The following is a 16,309-nucleotide window of genomic DNA, read 5'->3' as shown; positions in this document are numbered from 1 at the left end:
ACTCTGGCAGACACGGCAACCAAAGACCTTTATTGCTTTTTGTTAGCATCTTTTATAGCAAGCAGAAGTGTACACGCACTACCTGCAGCTTGCAGATAGGTTACAGCCTTGTGTTCACGCGCATCTATGCTCTAGCAGATTGGCCCGTTCTTTCTGATCATGCAAAATGCCTTCATGGTCTTTATCTTGTTTTTCTCCTTCCAGCTGCACATTCCTTTCTCTGTTATTTTGTGCTTATGTGCCTTGTCATGCCAGGTGGTACAGTGTTTGCTCATTAAAATCAAACTCGGGAATGTCTGTTAGTGAGATTCCCATCCCCACACCACGCCTCACCCAATCAGTCTCTGTCCCGAGATCTCCCAATAGAGAAAAGTCTTTCCTGCCTAACTTATTTTTCCAAAAACATCTTCTTGGCCTTGCCTGCCTCCTTAACTCAAAGATTCCCCCTCAATTGCCCCAAGCACTTCTAACACCTAATTGTTTCCCACTGCCACCATGCCAGCATGGTTCCTAACTCCACATGCATCCTCAGTTTCCTCTTACTCTGTTGTTGGTGACTTCTCCAAATTTTCCAAAGATAATTTCTGAAACCTTGACATGTCTTCTACATAGTACTGTAGGAAACAATACAGTGACTCACTGTCTTACTGCACTGTAAAACTTTGAATGTCTGTCTTTAAGAATATGTAGAGTGTCTCCTAAGGCATTCAAAATATAACAGCTGGTGTGATGGACTGTCTTAAGAAACAATAGTTGTTTTGATTGCATTTAGAAATGTCATAAGATGCCAGAGTACATTGTCCTAAAATGTACATTTGTGTGTTTTACTTATGTTCACAATGGTAGAAACAATAATCAAAATGCAAAACGAGAGCACAAATAATTTGATAGATTGTTTTACAAGTGTTTTATGGTAACTAATGGAAATTTGTGCTATTTAATGAGCTGCTTTCTTTTTCTGTTTTTTCCTTTGATCTTTACAGCTGTCTCCAAAAGAATATTTTCGAGTAGAGAAAGCAATATGCAACAGTGCTAAGATCCTGATGACAATACACCAAGAACAAGAATGGAATTAAATATATTCAGCAATTCTACTGTTGTAAACAGTTCATCCATCAAACATAAGCAGTTAGAAGGGTATAGCCTCTGGGAAGTCATTACTATTGCCACTGTAACTGCAATTGTAAGCTTAATAACCATAGTGGGAAATATTCTTGTAATGATATCCTTCAAGGTTAATAGTCAGCTCAAAACCGTCAACAATTATTACTTGCTCAGCCTTGCCTGTGCAGATCTCATCATTGGAATATTTTCTATGAACCTTTATACGTCCTATATACTCATAGGCCATTGGTCTCTTGGAAGCCTTGCCTGTGACCTGTGGCTAGCACTGGACTATGTAGCTAGCAATGCCTCAGTAATGAACCTCCTAGTCATCAGTTTTGACAGATATTTTTCCATCACAAGGCCTTTAACTTACAGGGCCAAACGCACGCCCAAAAGAGCTGGCATCATGATTGGTCTGGCTTGGCTAATTTCCTTCGTGTTGTGGGCGCCTGTAATCTTGTGCTGGCAGTATTTTGTGGGTGAACGAACAGTACCACCTGAAGAGTGCCAGATACAGTTTTTATATGAGCCCATTATCACCTTTGGTACTGCAATTGCTGCTTTTTACATTCCAGTGTCTGTGATGACCATTCTGTATTGCCGCATCTATAAAGAGACAGAGAAACGTACCAAGGACCTTGCTGAACTGCAGGGTTCGGAGTCTGTGGCAGAATTTGAGATGATAAAGCCTCAGAAAGCTCTCCTGAAGTCTTGCTTCAGTTGCAAGCAACAAAACTTAGTCAAAAGAGAAAGGTGTCAGGCTTCCTGGTCTTCATCTAGTCGAAGTACATCAGCTACGGTGAAAGCCTCTCAGGCAGCGAGTACTTGTAACGATTGGGTTAAGGCTGACCAGTTAACCACCTGCAGCAGCTACGCATCTTCGGAAGAGGAGGATAAACTTGCCACTGATTCAGTTTTCCAAGTAACTTACAAAAGTCCATCTAAAGGTAAGGCAGAAGAGTTTAATGAGAGTACGGATGTTGTTGTCAAAGACCAACCTGAAGAAAATGATTATGAGAACCAGAAATACTTTTTGTCACCTGCCAAAGGCCACGTACAAAAAAGTAAAAAATGTGTGGCCTATAAATTCCGGTTGGTGGTTAAGGCTGATGGCACCCAGGAAGCCAACAATGGTTGCCGTAAAGTAAAAATAACTCCTTGTTCTGCTGCTCTGTCAAAGGATCCTTCCATCAAAAGCATGGATCCAAATATAAATAACCAAATCACCAAAAGAAAACGGATGGTTCTTATAAAGGAACGCAAAGCAGCACAGACTTTAAGTGCCATTCTTTTGGCTTTTATCATCACATGGACTCCCTACAATATCATGGTTTTGATCTCTACATTCTGTTCTGACTGCATTCCCCTGACACTGTGGCACCTTGGATATTGGCTATGCTATGTGAACAGCACTGTTAACCCCATTTGTTATGCCCTCTGTAACAAAACTTTCAGGAAAACTTTTAAGATGCTGCTTTTCTGCCAGTGGAAAAAGAAAAAAGTGGAAGAGAAACTATACTGGCAGGGCAATACCAGACTGCCATAATTGCTCTTATATAAGGGATAAGGGGGAAGAGAGATATTGACGTAATCTAGTAAATTGACTGTAATTCTGTCTCTTCAAAGCTGTTGCTTTATATGTCTAGGGGTTAAAAAAATTCTGCAGAAAAGTAAAATTTTGCATGAAAGTAGTGTGCTTGGGATAAAGAAGTCAGTGGCTGCTGTGAGCAACACAGGGTGTTTTTGATTATGCAGTAGATCTGCATTGAAGTTATTTTGTTTGGGGTCTTCTGTCCTTTCTTTCAGCCTGAGAATATGTAGAGTAAATTATAAACTACTAGAAATTAGAGTGGGATGGTCATCCAGTCATCAGGTCAGGTCATCCAGTCTATCTCCCTGTAGTGCAGAACTGTTTCTTCTTATAGTGCCTTTCTAGTGTATTGTCTATTTAGTTTTCAATGTACCAAGCAATGGAGCTCATACTACTTCTGTTTTGAGACTTTTCCACCTGCTGTTGGAATGAAACAAGGATTGTTTAAAGGGGGAAATGCCGTCATCCCCAGTACTAAATGGTTAGGGAGATTCATAATACTCCAAATGAACACACATATTATAGGAGAATGTAATACTGAGAAAATTTCCACTGTAAGGATGACTTTTGTGGAGACTTTTGAGGAAGGGCTCATAGTGGAGGAAATAGATAATGTATTTTGTATATGAAGAAGCCAGTCCCAATCTCAGTTCCATCATGCAAGTCACTGTCATCTGTAAAAAATGGTGATGGTTAGCAGATACCTCTGAATTTCTCCATTTCCCAATGCATCTGGAGGAAATTTTTAAATTTTATGCGATAGTGACAATGGTACAAATCAGAACTGACTGTAAAGCATAACGGACATAGTATATCTACTTTACAACACAAGGAAAGTCTTTTTTGCAATCTCTTTTGTTGCACTTCCCCTTGCCCCAAAAGTTTCTGTTACTGATGGAATGACGCGGAACAAGAGAAAAATATGTATTGATGCCCTGTGTATTTACCTACATATTACAAAATTATTATAAACAGTGACAGCATTGGCATCTCTGAAAGAAGAAAGATTTTTTAAGTAATTTTTGAATATTTCTATAAAACTATTAAGGACACTTTGCACTTTCATAGCACTGTTTGTCTTTAAATAGCTTTACAAAGACTAGTCAACATCAGGTATTTGGAAACATAAGTTATCTCCAGTTTCTATCTTTTGGTCCAGCAGAACCATATCTGCTACAGTACTGGGGGCTGGAGTCAACCCCTCTGACGGCTGTGGCTTCTGGGACTGAGCTGTACTGGCCTACCTACAATGTGCTGAGCCTCTGGCCATGAGCTGAGGTTTGCCAGAGCTTTGGGTTTGTGGTGAGGGCACTTCTGTGGCCGGGTTGAACTGCATGTGCCTGTCTGATGTCTGTGCTAGTTTGGCAGGAGTCCTCCAGCATTGACCGAGTGAGTGCATAAGCGAGGGGCTGCCTTCAGCAGAAGGCCGTTGGAACGGAGCTGGTGACCTGGCTCCTTGTGGTGGGAACAAACACGAAGCCTCAGAACAGGCCATGAGAAAACAAAGTTAACGGTGACAGGAGTCATAAGGAATGAAGTCCTAAAGCAAACAAATGTTTATGAATAAATGAGAAAGATCTCCGTGTACACAAAGTTCAGATTCAGTTCTAGCCTTTCTATCAAAGTTCGAGGTGAGGTGCTCTGGAATATTACTTTGGGCCAATCTTCATATATATCTACTATATGCTTTAGTGGGACATTGCAGTGGTGACATGACCCAGCTGCACATTTCAGGGATTGTATTAGTCATCCTGAATGTACCATTGCTCTCAGTGAAATTGTTCGTATAATTTATTAAATTATCATACCATCAAAATATTTCCCTACAGATAAATAATTCCTCCATGTCAACAACCACAGTACAAGTAATTAATATTTTTTATCCCCAATCTCCAGAGGGGAAAATTGTGTCAGTGAAAGATTAGCATGTAGTAATGTAAAAATATGTTCTCAGAATTCACAGGAGTGATTTTGTAACACACCATACCGTGCCTATTATTTTTTGTGCATTAGCATATGATTGCTTATTAAAAGAAAGTATGGGTCTTTATAAAGACCCTTTCATCAACTTTCCTCTGTCACTATCCAGAGCTTTTCCTGTGTACAGTAACTATGTATAAGTTGGTTATTATAGTGGGTTTATTTTATATTACACTGGATCAGACAGTCAGTAAACTGTGTTTGATTTTTAGCAAATGAATGTGTCCCTCTGTGGCACAAGCTGTAGTTAAAGGCAAAATTTATGAGGTAGTAACAGTTCCTGCTAGCTGCAGTGTTGTTGCTAAAGTAAAGCATTGGCTGCTACTGAAATTAAATGGGATATTTTTTGTTGGTTTTGGCTTCCGTTGAACAAGAGTGTTCTGTAAACGTTTATGGACTCTGTGCTCAGTAAATGTATTAGAATACGTGGTGATGGATGCAACAGTGTTGGTTCAATGTAATTGTGAAATATGTGCTCAAACTATGCTGCTAGCACTTCACCATGTGAGACGTTACATGGCCAAACATGGGTACGTTGTAAATACCTAGAATTATATAAAGAGGTGTGTGTTGCTTTATTGTTATGTAGGATGTTTATTCTTAAAAAAAAAAATCAAAACCACAAAAAGAAAAATGTGATCCTCATCAGAGTATCAGTTAGTACTTAATTATATTTTGTTTTCAAATTATATTTTGTACCTTTAAAAAGTGTTGTGGGACTTTTACAGTGTAGAACAACCTTGTTATCTGTATTTCTGTCCTTTTAAAGAACCTTTTACTGATCCTATAATTGATTGTGGTCATGGTCATGGACTGGTGAAAAGACCTTTTTTTGTTAAAGTACGTTTTATTTATACATAATTACATACACATACATATATATAGATATGTATGTATGTATTATCAATATAGATGCATAAATATACATCCCTAACTAAGCCTTTCAGAGACCCAGCACACTTTAATATTTTTGAATATTTAATTTTCCCACAAACTGGGGGTATCATTTTTGTCTCTTCCTTTTCATACATACCAGCCTCCCTATATATTCCAGATCCCCATAAATTATCAAGTAACATTCATTTTCTGTAAATATAATTTATATTTGTAGATAAATACTTGGAAGAGTTCCCAGAATTTTTAAATGGGTATAGAACACCTAGTTACAGTTGTGCACTTTCTGTGGCTACTTAGCACAGAGTGAAGAGCTTTGCAAAGGACAGAAGGTCAAGCTAGAACATAAATGCAGGGGTTTCCTTTATAGAAAAATCCTGTTGAATTGAGGAAGGATGAAATCAAAAGAAGCGAAAATACTGTAAGAACCTGTAAAATATGATAGAGCATATTTTGCCATTAATTATATAATTCAATTGCTAATCATGCTTATCCTACTCAACTATGCATGTCAATTAGTAACTGCTACTAACTGTTGAAAGTTATTTTTATATGTGGATTTTTGTTTCTCATCCCTATTGTACCCACAGTGAGACTTGCACTGGGATATATGGACTTGAGGAGTCTAGATCCAGAGACAGTGATGCACGTCAAGGCAAAATCCTTAATTATACTTCCTAATCACCCTTTAGATATTGTTCCAGTTTTAGAGCTGTCTCATGAAAAGTCCCCATCTCTAATTATTCTGATCATTTTATCTCCCACATAGGGCTTTTCTCAGAAATCTGTGACATTGCCTCCTTGTCATATTTGATAGATGACCTGAACATGTTGAACTAATTTAGCTGATAAATCTTAATGCAAATGTAGCGAAGGATAGTCACATACCTGAAGGAATAAAAATGTCACTGGGATGTGGTAAGTGTTTTAAATTTAAATGAGAAGTCATTACAACAATTAAAGAATCCCTTATCAATCTGGAAGATGCTGCTTTCTTGTAGAACGCTGTTGTTATGAAACTGGATACACAGTTTGAAACTGAATTGTATACCTGTGGACTTTTTTCACATTCTGGATTTTGAATAGAATTTTCTAAGATGCTTCTTTACTTGTGGTAGGAAACAGAGTTTCCAAATCACCCCTTCATAGTTTGGGATTCCCAAAATCTTCATACTGAAGGAGAATTTTTGGGTGTTTCTTTTTTAAAGTTACTCTGTAACTCTGTTACATACGTACTTCTGCCTTCTCTGGATTCTTTGCTCTAGGAAAACAAACAAACAAATGGAATGGTGTAACTTTCCTCTGAAATTAATTTTCTTTGCTTTCTATAGAGATAGAAATAATACGAAGGAATCATTTGGGCATAGTGAGAAACAAATACCTGTTTCCTCAGTTGTACATAACAATCAAGCTGGAGTTACCATTTGCTGTGACCTGTACATCTACATGCCCCTCTGTTGGAAAGGACTCTGCCCAAAAAGCTCCATACTGCTTACTCCTTTTTGATATTACAGAAGGGGTTTTTTTAAAAAACAAACAAACAAACAAACAAAAAACACCCCACATTCACTACTTTTATGAGCTACAGACCATTATAGGTCAGAACTTCCCTCTGAAAGGCTCCCACACAGTGTTTGCCTTGGGGACTCAAAGGGCTCCGTCAGCTCCTGAAATGCTCCTGCAGCCGCTGGGTAGTCAGTGGCTTCTCTGTTTTGAAATGCCCCTCCAAACCTGAACTCCAAAAGTGGATACTGTGTCTTTTCACTTAAATACTTGGCGTTCCTTCTACCAGATCAGAAAGAGGCCATTTATTTCTTACGTGGTCATCCCAAATCTCCATTCCTGCCTTTTGTACCTACTAAGAAGTTTTCTTCCACATACAATTGACAGCTGGGTGTCATAAAACCTTCAACTTTGATCATTCAAATAAACTTCTTGTTTATGATTTTATTAATAGTTACCCCATATCTGTACCTAGTTTTAAAAAAAAGAAAAAATTGATAACATTGTGTTGTAAAACTAGAGATAATCTATGACTGTTAGTGGTTTCAGAAAGGGATGGTGTTGCAATTGTTTTTTCCATCTTGGTAAATGTATTTCTTCAGGTTTAATAGGCACTGCTGGGCTATGTATCAGATTAGGAACTTCAGTTTTCATTACACTCAGTAAAACCACTGCCTTCTACTCAATACTTATGCCATTAGCTACTAAATGCCATTAGTTTCTTCATGTACCTGCTGATATAGCAAGCAAGTCAGTCTTCCTCAAACAACTAGACATTTAAAATCCTTCAGAAGTTTTCTTCTCAACAAGTACTTCTCCAAACCCTGGTCACTGATGGCTCCCGTTTCAGTAGACCTCTGAAGTTTGGGGATTTTTACTGAATTCCTGGATTACAATGCCAAAATATAAACTGGAATATCTTTTACTCCTTACGTGAGGCAGCCATCTAGACATAGTGGAGGTCAGACAGTTGTTTTTACTGTATGTCATACATAAGGTCTCCTTAGATGTGCACTTCATCAGGTAGCTATAGGAGGAAGAGTGGAGAGAGGGTGCGGTGGAGGATACCAGCTGCGGAGCGTGGCTGGATTCAGCTCTGTACCCCACCACTCTGCCTGGGTCCTGGTGACTTCTGAAATGCAGAAGATGTGAGAGTGACTAAAGGACTCTTTGTTTTGTTAATTATAGGAGAAAAAAAGAGCCCAGGCAGGTAATGTTGATAATTTATTGATGCACAGTATTCAATGCTTGGTCCTAAAACCACTCTGTCATACTTTTAAACCTGTGGTTAACACATAAAAAAAGGTTATGTGGAAGTCTGGAAATTTATTGTTTAGGTTACACATATGAAAATTAGAAACAAAAGCAAACACTTTCTCATGAAAGTTGAATGATTTTTAAAGACAAATAGTAATAAATCAGTGGTTTTGCTAGAAAAAGGTCATCAGGCTCTCTTATTTTGTCAGTTGATCCTTTTTTTAGGAAGAATTTTTCCTTCTGCTAAATTCTGAGTTGATTAATGTGATATTGTATGCGAGGTGTGCTTACCTTTCCTGCAGTTGAGAAAATAGTATGGGGAGAAATACAAAGTAGCAAAGAGGTGAAGAAACCTATTTTTCTGCTGTTGTTAGGAGATTGCATGTTTAAAGTGGAACATGCCTCCCATTCAGGGGTGCTTGGAGCTGGAAGTCAGGCATATACCTATTGCTCTAGACCTTGTCATGCTTCCTCATTTTGGAAAGATATTTATTTGACCAAATCAGATATTCTTAGGAGGACCCACCTCCTTTCTTCAAGTCTGTGCAGAAGGCAGTATAATCAGGAAAGGCTGAGAGAGAGAGAGGATAGGAGAAATGTGATAGGGAAAAGAAAATAGGAGTAGACAGAATAGAAACCCCCGTGTTTCGGACTGTGATTTTGCTGATTCAGTGTTGACGGCCAGCTGCTCTCACCATTGTTGTGGGTATCTGGTGATTAAGGTTCAGTGATGGAGAAAAAAAAATCTGTTCAGTTAAGACAGCCTTTTTCTAAGGAATTACGAAGTAGAATTTAGTCCACTATTTAAGCCTCTATGTCCTTCTCTTTAAGAGCTCTAGAAAGAAGTGCTGGTGGGTGTATTGGAATATTCTTACTTATTTTCATCCACTACTTAGTCCCAAATCCAGCTCCAGTAGTCATTTCCATCCATACTTTGTTTAGAAGTGTGGAACATACCTCAGTCCCTGAGTTCCATTAAATGTCTGTCTTTGAACTGGATTAATCTTTCTGTCTTGCTTTTGCTTGGAGACTTGTTGTTACGAGTTGTTATTATTACATTTTAATCTAATTCCCATACTGGAATTCAGTGTCAGCATAGGTTTGTAGGGCTCCAGTTAATACTAGAGAGTGCCTCCGAAACTGGGCAGCTGGATTTGGGCTGCTGGTACCCGAGTCATTCATACAGCTTATTTGCACAGTCCTTTCCTCCAAAACAGGCCAAGGGTGGGCTGCAGAGCAGGTTACTTGCCTTTGAGGATCAGATGCAGTCTGCTGGCTTTCAGTTGTGCGCTTCCATGTCAGGATTATTCAAAACACATTTTTGGAAGGTGTGTGAGAATCTGGCTATATGGCCAGGAAATCGAATAAGAGCTATGTGAGACTGGCAGCACTCTTGTGGTGTATCCTCATTATTATCCTCCATCCTCATTATTATCCTCCATCCTTTCTTGTATCCTCATTACAATTTCGGAGGCATCCTGATAGAGTTACAGCAGAACCCACATTAAATTTACATAAACTCAATTCAGTTACTATCCATTTCTTCCCCTATCACACTTCTGTCTTTGAACACAATTTCAGGGGGGGAAAAAAAAAATCAGATGCTGCAAAATAGACATGTATGCTATATTGGCCTCACCCACATCACATATCTGTATCTCTTTCTGAAAATGTTGTAGTGCATTATAAAAAAAAATTGCTTTCTCGGCTTTTCCACCTCCCAATTAATTTCTCTTCTTAAGTAATCCTGGCAGTCTTGGTCTTCTCAAAACACAATACAATTTATTTTCTGCGAAGTAATTTTCATGGAAATTATGAGATTCCATTTTTAAATTAAAAAGCAGGAGTTTGCCAGTATCTGTTGGTTGAGTTTCTGTAATTGAAATATCTAAGAAAACATAAAAGATATTCTAATTATTATCCTGACATTTTGTATAATACAACAATGAATACTCTTCAGTTGTCATTCAGCTATTCCAATGATATAGAAATGTGTGAAGTAACCCAAACAGCTGTAAAAGAAAACAAGGTCTTCAAGGTTATCAAAACTGAAATCCTTTTATTTATTATTTTAAAACAGATGAATTTATAATGAAATTTAAAGATTCTTTCTTTATTTTATAATCAGAAAAAAGGCGCTGTTTAAATAATGTCAAGGTTGAGTGCCAAAACAATTGAAGCTAGCAAACGTGAAATAAAGCCAACGCTCTCTTCTTTTCTTACAGTGGTATTAAAAAAAGAGAAAGCTGAAGCACATCATGGAACAGGGAGAAGCAACAGTCAAAACATGGTAAACAAGGTGGAGTAATATTCAGGGGGGAAAAAGGAGCAATAAGTAAACAATTGCGAAATCAATTTGATCTTTTGAAAAATGGGTTCACTGAGTTTCTTGGGGAAAAATTCAGAGGAGTTGTAAGCTTTGGATTAGTAGCTTTAAATGGGAAAGCTGATGGTCCCATTAGCTCTGGGTGCTCTAAAAGAAGGAAGAAAAGAAAAGCCTATGCTGAATACTTCATTGTGCATGGGATCATTAAAAAGTAGAGATAAAAGGAAGAGTCAATGAAGGAGAAAAGAAGCCATGGGAGATGAGGCTAATTCAAATTTTATATATTAAAATAGTTTTCACTAAAGGTAGAAAGGAAAGGTCTGATGCTGCCCTATGGTACACAATACTCTCCAATATGCATTTTGTAAATGTAGGTACCTCACTGGAAATTTCCTTCCTGCATGATATGTGAAGATGTGCAATTATAGGAGATCAACCGTGAACATTCATACTGGAGCAAAACCTTCTGAAATGCATGTATATTCATGTATATCTCATACAAGACTTCATATCCTGGATTTCATACCTGACTCCTCTTATGGATAAAATACTATAAAATTAATTATTTAAATCTTCTGTTAGAAGCCTCAGTTTCTGACAGTGACTTCTCACTTGTGTGGTTGGTAGATGTCTATGTCCTGGTCCAGTCCTGGATGACATGCTATCATAAAGCCCTTGCAGAGGCCCAAATTAAATTTTCAATCATGATTACGTAGTGTGATTATTCCGTCAGTGAGAGTTCACTTCAGTCACTGGACAAAGAATCCATGTTCCTTTCAAAGTACACATGACTTATCTACAGTTCAACTTTCTGACATGGGCAGGACGCGGTTGGATATGACAGGGTGTGGTCAACGGGTTTGATCATCATCCATGCAAACTTGCACATGCGTTGCTTGTTGCAGTCCTTTTGCCAGTATATCACGTTCCTACGGTTTAGATTTGCTCCAGCACACGCATCATACCACCAGCCTCCCCCGGGAACGCCATTGTGTTCCAATTTAGCACAATTCTGAAAGTAATTGTCATTGTCTCTGTCCTTGGTGGTGAACTTCTGGTTGTCATGGACATAAGCTTCTGTGTCCAGGGTCAGAGCATCAGTGGCGTTGCCTTTGTATAGACCAACCCTGATTCGGTATTGAGACTCTTCATCTTCAATAAGGAATGGTTCGTACTGTCCCCATTTGATTTCAGCGTTTAGGTTTACAAGTTTAACTCCAAGTATATATTGCACGGAGCTGCTAGTTAGCTGATGCATATATTCATTTCCTAACCAGTGGTTGTCATGAACGGAGCCAAATCCGTGTTTGTAATCCTGCCAGGTCCTATCAAAGTCGACAGTACTATTGGCTGTAATGTGCTGGATTACTGTCCAGCCACCATCCTGCATGTTACAAGAGACAACAATTGGGTCCTCCTTTGGTTGGATAATGTAAAGACCGTCTCTGGAATTTCCTTTGGAGCGCTGAAAAATCTCAAAACAATCCCTTGGATACTCTGAGTAGGAAAAAAAAAGTTTTAAAGTAAATTTCTGTTCAAATAGTAAATTTTAGATATTGAACTCTGTCCTTTAGAGTGAGTGAATGATTGCCTTCTGACTGGAAGCTGACTCTGACTTCATCCCGGTTGGTGGGCACCTACTCAGCTAAAGGGAGAAGATTTCAGGGCAGAACATGCAGGAAATGGTCAGAAATTCAACAAAGGGTTTGTTACCCTGTCATACAACGGAAGTGTGATTTTGCATTTATGACAGAAATATGGTTGAAAAGCCAAAAGTTATGTACAGACCATTCCTTTTCCTCCTGTGTTCTTCCAGTTTGAGTGGTCAGCAAGTTTGCAATTCCCTGTACTATGTGTTGGACCATTGTGTTTAATTGCTAGAGCTAGCCTTATCCTCAACAAATCTAATTTCTCTTTAACCAATTTATACTTCAGGCATCTGTAACATCCTTGCATTAAATTCCAATAAGTATGCTGTGTGTTCATTGATAAAAGGGAGATAATAAAGCACATTTCTTGCTAATACAAAACTTATAAACATCTGAGGATTTTCTTAGGAACAGTTCTTGTCACTCAAACTCCAGGCTAAATCTTACCTCTGATTTGCAGGTAGAACTACAGTGCTGTGCAGTGCTGAACACCAATATCAGGAAAAAAGGTGAAAGGGCTTTTCCACTTTATTGCTTATCCAGTAGACTCAGAGGGTGATAAAAATGGCATATAAGGCTTGGGATGACCCCTCTCTATTGGGCTGAAATATATATACTGTGTTTTTTAAATGTAACTTGCTTATAAGGTAACTTCTTGCTTACAGTATAGTATCAAGCATCTCTGAGACCAAGACACAATGCTCTGCTTTGTAGAGAAGGATGTTATCCAATGTCTGTTCCGTTACTCAAACATGTTTATGAATTGAAATCACTCACTTCTCCATAGAGTTGAAAGGCATGTCATTATGTCATTATACTATAGAATATTTGTAATTTATATTTAATAAAAATTTGACAATTTTAATATCTCTATGACAAAAATTCCTACAGACAACCTGTGATGTAAAATGACAGTTCTTCAGACCTATGAAATCCTATGTTCTGTCCTGACAATGACTGATAGGCATTTAGATATTGTATTTAGAACTTATTTTTTTCTTCTGGGAAACTGGGATAATTCAGGAAAAGTATGGTAAGATGTCCTACTTTTTTTCCCCCAAATTTGCTAAAAAACAATTAAGGAAAAATATTTCCAAAGATAAAAATTTAAAATAAAAGCTCAGAAAAAAACTATTCTCTGCCCAAATCACTGACCAGAGAGCCCCTGCTGATCCTTTTATTGAACACATTGTTTTTCTTTTCCTGAACAGAACAGAGTCTGAAAAGAGTCACTCATTGTATGGTCTCATGACCAACAGATCAAAAGTACACTGAACAGTTTGGTTAGTGTAAAAAAAGAAAAAAAAAAAAGGCTCCAACTTTCTGGAAAGAGAAAGGGACCATGAGTGACTATTTTCTCTACTACTGGTCCTGTAGGGAATTATATCATGCAGTCTTCTTCACAGAATTATTAAATGTCTTCTCTTCCAACTGGAAAGCATTGTAGGCTTCAATAACTGTCACTACTCTGTTAGAAACACTCATCTGGTTCCCAATCTAATTTCATTAACATCCACTGTCCATCTTTTTCTTTCTTGTGTCGTGTTGTCCTTTAGTTAAATAGTGCTTCTTCCTGGGTAATAAGCCCCCATGTACCACGAGGACAACTATATTTTCAGTCAGCCTTTGTTTTGTTAGGGTAAATTCTGTTAGGATAAGTAAGTTCTTTCATTATTTAGTGTAAGATAAATCTTCTGTTCCTTAATTGTCTTAGTAGCTTTTCTGCACCTCTTCACTGCAAATTAATCAGCTAGAACGTGGGTAAAATTTGCACACGGTATTGCAGATGGCCTTATATAGTGCCACTGATTCTTCCCAAGTCTTATTAAAAACATCTCTGTTGATATACTCTAGGATTGCATTTGTATTGCTGTGTTTCCTTTAATCTAGAGTTTGGTCTTTGGATCTTTGTAATTGGTAAGGTCCTCATCTTGCAGTAAAACCTAGAATTTTGTACTTTATTTTTCATCCCAATGGTACTACTTAAGAACATCTGATTATTTTTTTTTTTCTGTGTAATATTCTGATTCTTTGTATTGGCATTTCTCTACTTCATGTTATCATTAAATTTTATCAGCATATTCCTATTTTTGCGTCAGTGTACTTAATAAGAATACTGAAAAGATCACTTACAAGCAATTATTTCCAGTCTCCCCTTGACTTTATGGTTTACTTTTCTACCCAAGTCATTGTCATTTTCTTTTCAATCTCTACTGAATTTATAATGTAAACCTACCTTCTCTGATTTAGCATTGTATGAAGTATTGTATCATAGGCTTTGTAGAAGTCCATATGGACTAAACCTGTTAAATAGTATCATTCATAGTATCAGTATTGTGTTAAATATAGTCTTTTATAGTTGATATTCAGAAGTTTATTGGTACTTCTAAGCCACTCAGGACAGATTTACAGGAGTATATAGGCTTTCCAAGGCCTTACTTTTATGCCTTTCATTGCCTAATAGAATCTACAGCCATGAATAGAATACTTTAAATCTCAATACTATCTGCATGACATTATTAAATATCCTGAAAGAGCAGAACTGTGTACGTGACTCTGTACCCCAGCTGTTAGAACATTCGCCTGGTAGACATAGCCTCACTCCAAACCTGATCCCATGATTTTATAGAATGATTATTTAAATGATTTATATAGTGATGTCAAAGCCAACGATATATATAGTGACACTTGTATTTGCCCTTCTCAGTGGATGTTATTAATGCAAAATAGAACAACTTCTATAGACGGATAATGAGAAAATCATTTAGGCTGATTGTTACAGGATTCACTTGGAAAGTGAATTTTATAAACCCTCAAGTACCATCAGTCAGAGGAGGAAAATGAATCAATCCCACTACTCTCTGTGTGTACATTTTATGTGGGATCTACTCTGGTAAAAGTATTAGAAAACCTACCAAGCTGGACCTTCCAAGCTAGATAGGCAGAGGGATGCCTCAGTTATAGGTACCAATGGGATTTAGGTACTGAGGTGTCAGATGTAATCTAGATATGATTGTCCTAAGCGTAAGTCTTCAAATGCCACAAAGTATTTTTTTACAAAAAAACTGTTAATTTCTCTTGAATTAGATGGCAGCTGAGCAAGGGTGTTAAAGATTCTGGATTTCGGGGCAGGCCACGTTCATATTGCAAAGTATTTTTGCAGGGCTAACTTTCAAATACGTTGGCTGAAAAACGTTACAGCAAAGCAATAAAGTAAAACACGGCATGCATCCAAATCACTCACTCTCTTCATAAGTACCTTTTTCATTGATGTTACCCAGTCTGTCATAGCCTCTTTGGGGGAGAAGGTGGGCATTAGCCAAAACCACTGCCTCTTTGGTGCTCACTGACACAGTGCAATGAGAGAGCAGCAAAATAAATCCCGCTGAGCTCATCAACAGCATCTTCCTTCCGAGTCAGCCCTCCTGCAGCAATACAGAACCGTAACACAGACTGGAATTGAAAATGGAAAGATTTATGACTTTTAGTATGGAAGTCCTGAAGGAGAAAGGTATTGCAATACCTAGCTTCAATATAGTAAGCCTCCGCTAAAATTGGCTTCTCCCATCTTTGAAGGGCCTCTCCTTTTCCTGATGTCTCACACCCTATTTCTGACTGGTCATTCCTCTGACATGGAGCGCTTAGCCAAGCTGCTACACTTAGAACGTCTCTCACCTCTGTCACCTTGTGCCATGCTGGGCAATGAACCATAATGTAATTTTGTGTGTGACAAAAAGCCATATGAAGTAATGTAATGACAAAAGAAAAAGCACATCTTATATGTATCAGAATTGAATTTCGCTTATTCCCCAAGTCCAAACTGTAGTGAAATAGAGGCACCAATGGTCGAACTGGCAGAAACAGTAACACTGGCTCTGCTGACTGTCTGTAGTTCAAACAGTACTTAAAGACATGGCTTTCCAAGTGCTGGGTATATTTCCGTGCACTGGAGAACTCACTTCAGCACATCTGGACTACGCTTTTTATGAATTTCCATCTACA

General features: G+C 38.0%; 2 protein-coding genes across 2 annotated transcripts in view; one reads left to right on the top strand and one right to left on the bottom strand.

The window, feature by feature from the left end:
* Window positions 1–4,815, top strand: part of CHRM5 (cholinergic receptor muscarinic 5) — a 51,141-nt gene extending 46,326 nt beyond the window's left edge. The window contains exon 2 of the mRNA XM_076344906.1: window positions 984–4,815. Within this exon, the coding sequence (XP_076201021.1) occupies window positions 1,067–2,653 (1,587 nt within the window). The 5' untranslated portion in view covers window positions 984–1,066 and the 3' untranslated portion in view covers window positions 2,654–4,815. The remainder of the gene's footprint in view (window positions 1–983) is intronic.
* A 6,378-nt stretch (window positions 4,816–11,193) lies between these two features.
* Window positions 11,194–15,751, bottom strand: LOC143163474 (fibrinogen-like protein 1-like protein). Its single transcript, XM_076344899.1, has 2 exons — window positions 15,567–15,751; window positions 11,194–12,155 (listed from the first exon to the last, which is right to left on the bottom strand). The coding sequence occupies exons 1-2, from the start codon at window positions 15,709–15,711 to the stop codon at window positions 11,455–11,457; spliced, it is 846 nt and encodes a 281-aa protein (XP_076201014.1). The 5' UTR covers window positions 15,712–15,751; the 3' UTR covers window positions 11,194–11,454.
* Between the last annotated feature and the right edge of the window lie 558 nt (window positions 15,752–16,309).

The sequence above is a fragment of the Aptenodytes patagonicus genome, chromosome 7 (genome assembly GCF_965638725.1).
Source record: "Aptenodytes patagonicus chromosome 7, bAptPat1.pri.cur, whole genome shotgun sequence".
Taxonomy (NCBI): domain Eukaryota; kingdom Metazoa; phylum Chordata; class Aves; order Sphenisciformes; family Spheniscidae; genus Aptenodytes; species Aptenodytes patagonicus.
This window is presented reverse-complemented; position numbering and strand designations above follow the sequence as displayed.

Coding starts and splice junctions, on each gene's coding strand:
- LOC143163474 (XM_076344899.1), bottom strand. CDS start 15,711: ATGCTGTTGATGAGCTCAGCGGGATTTATTTTGCTGCTCTCTCATTGC. Junction 12,156..15,566: donor GGGTAACATCAATGAAAAAG/GTACTTATGAAG, acceptor TTTCCTACTCAG/AGTATCCAAGGGATTGTTTT.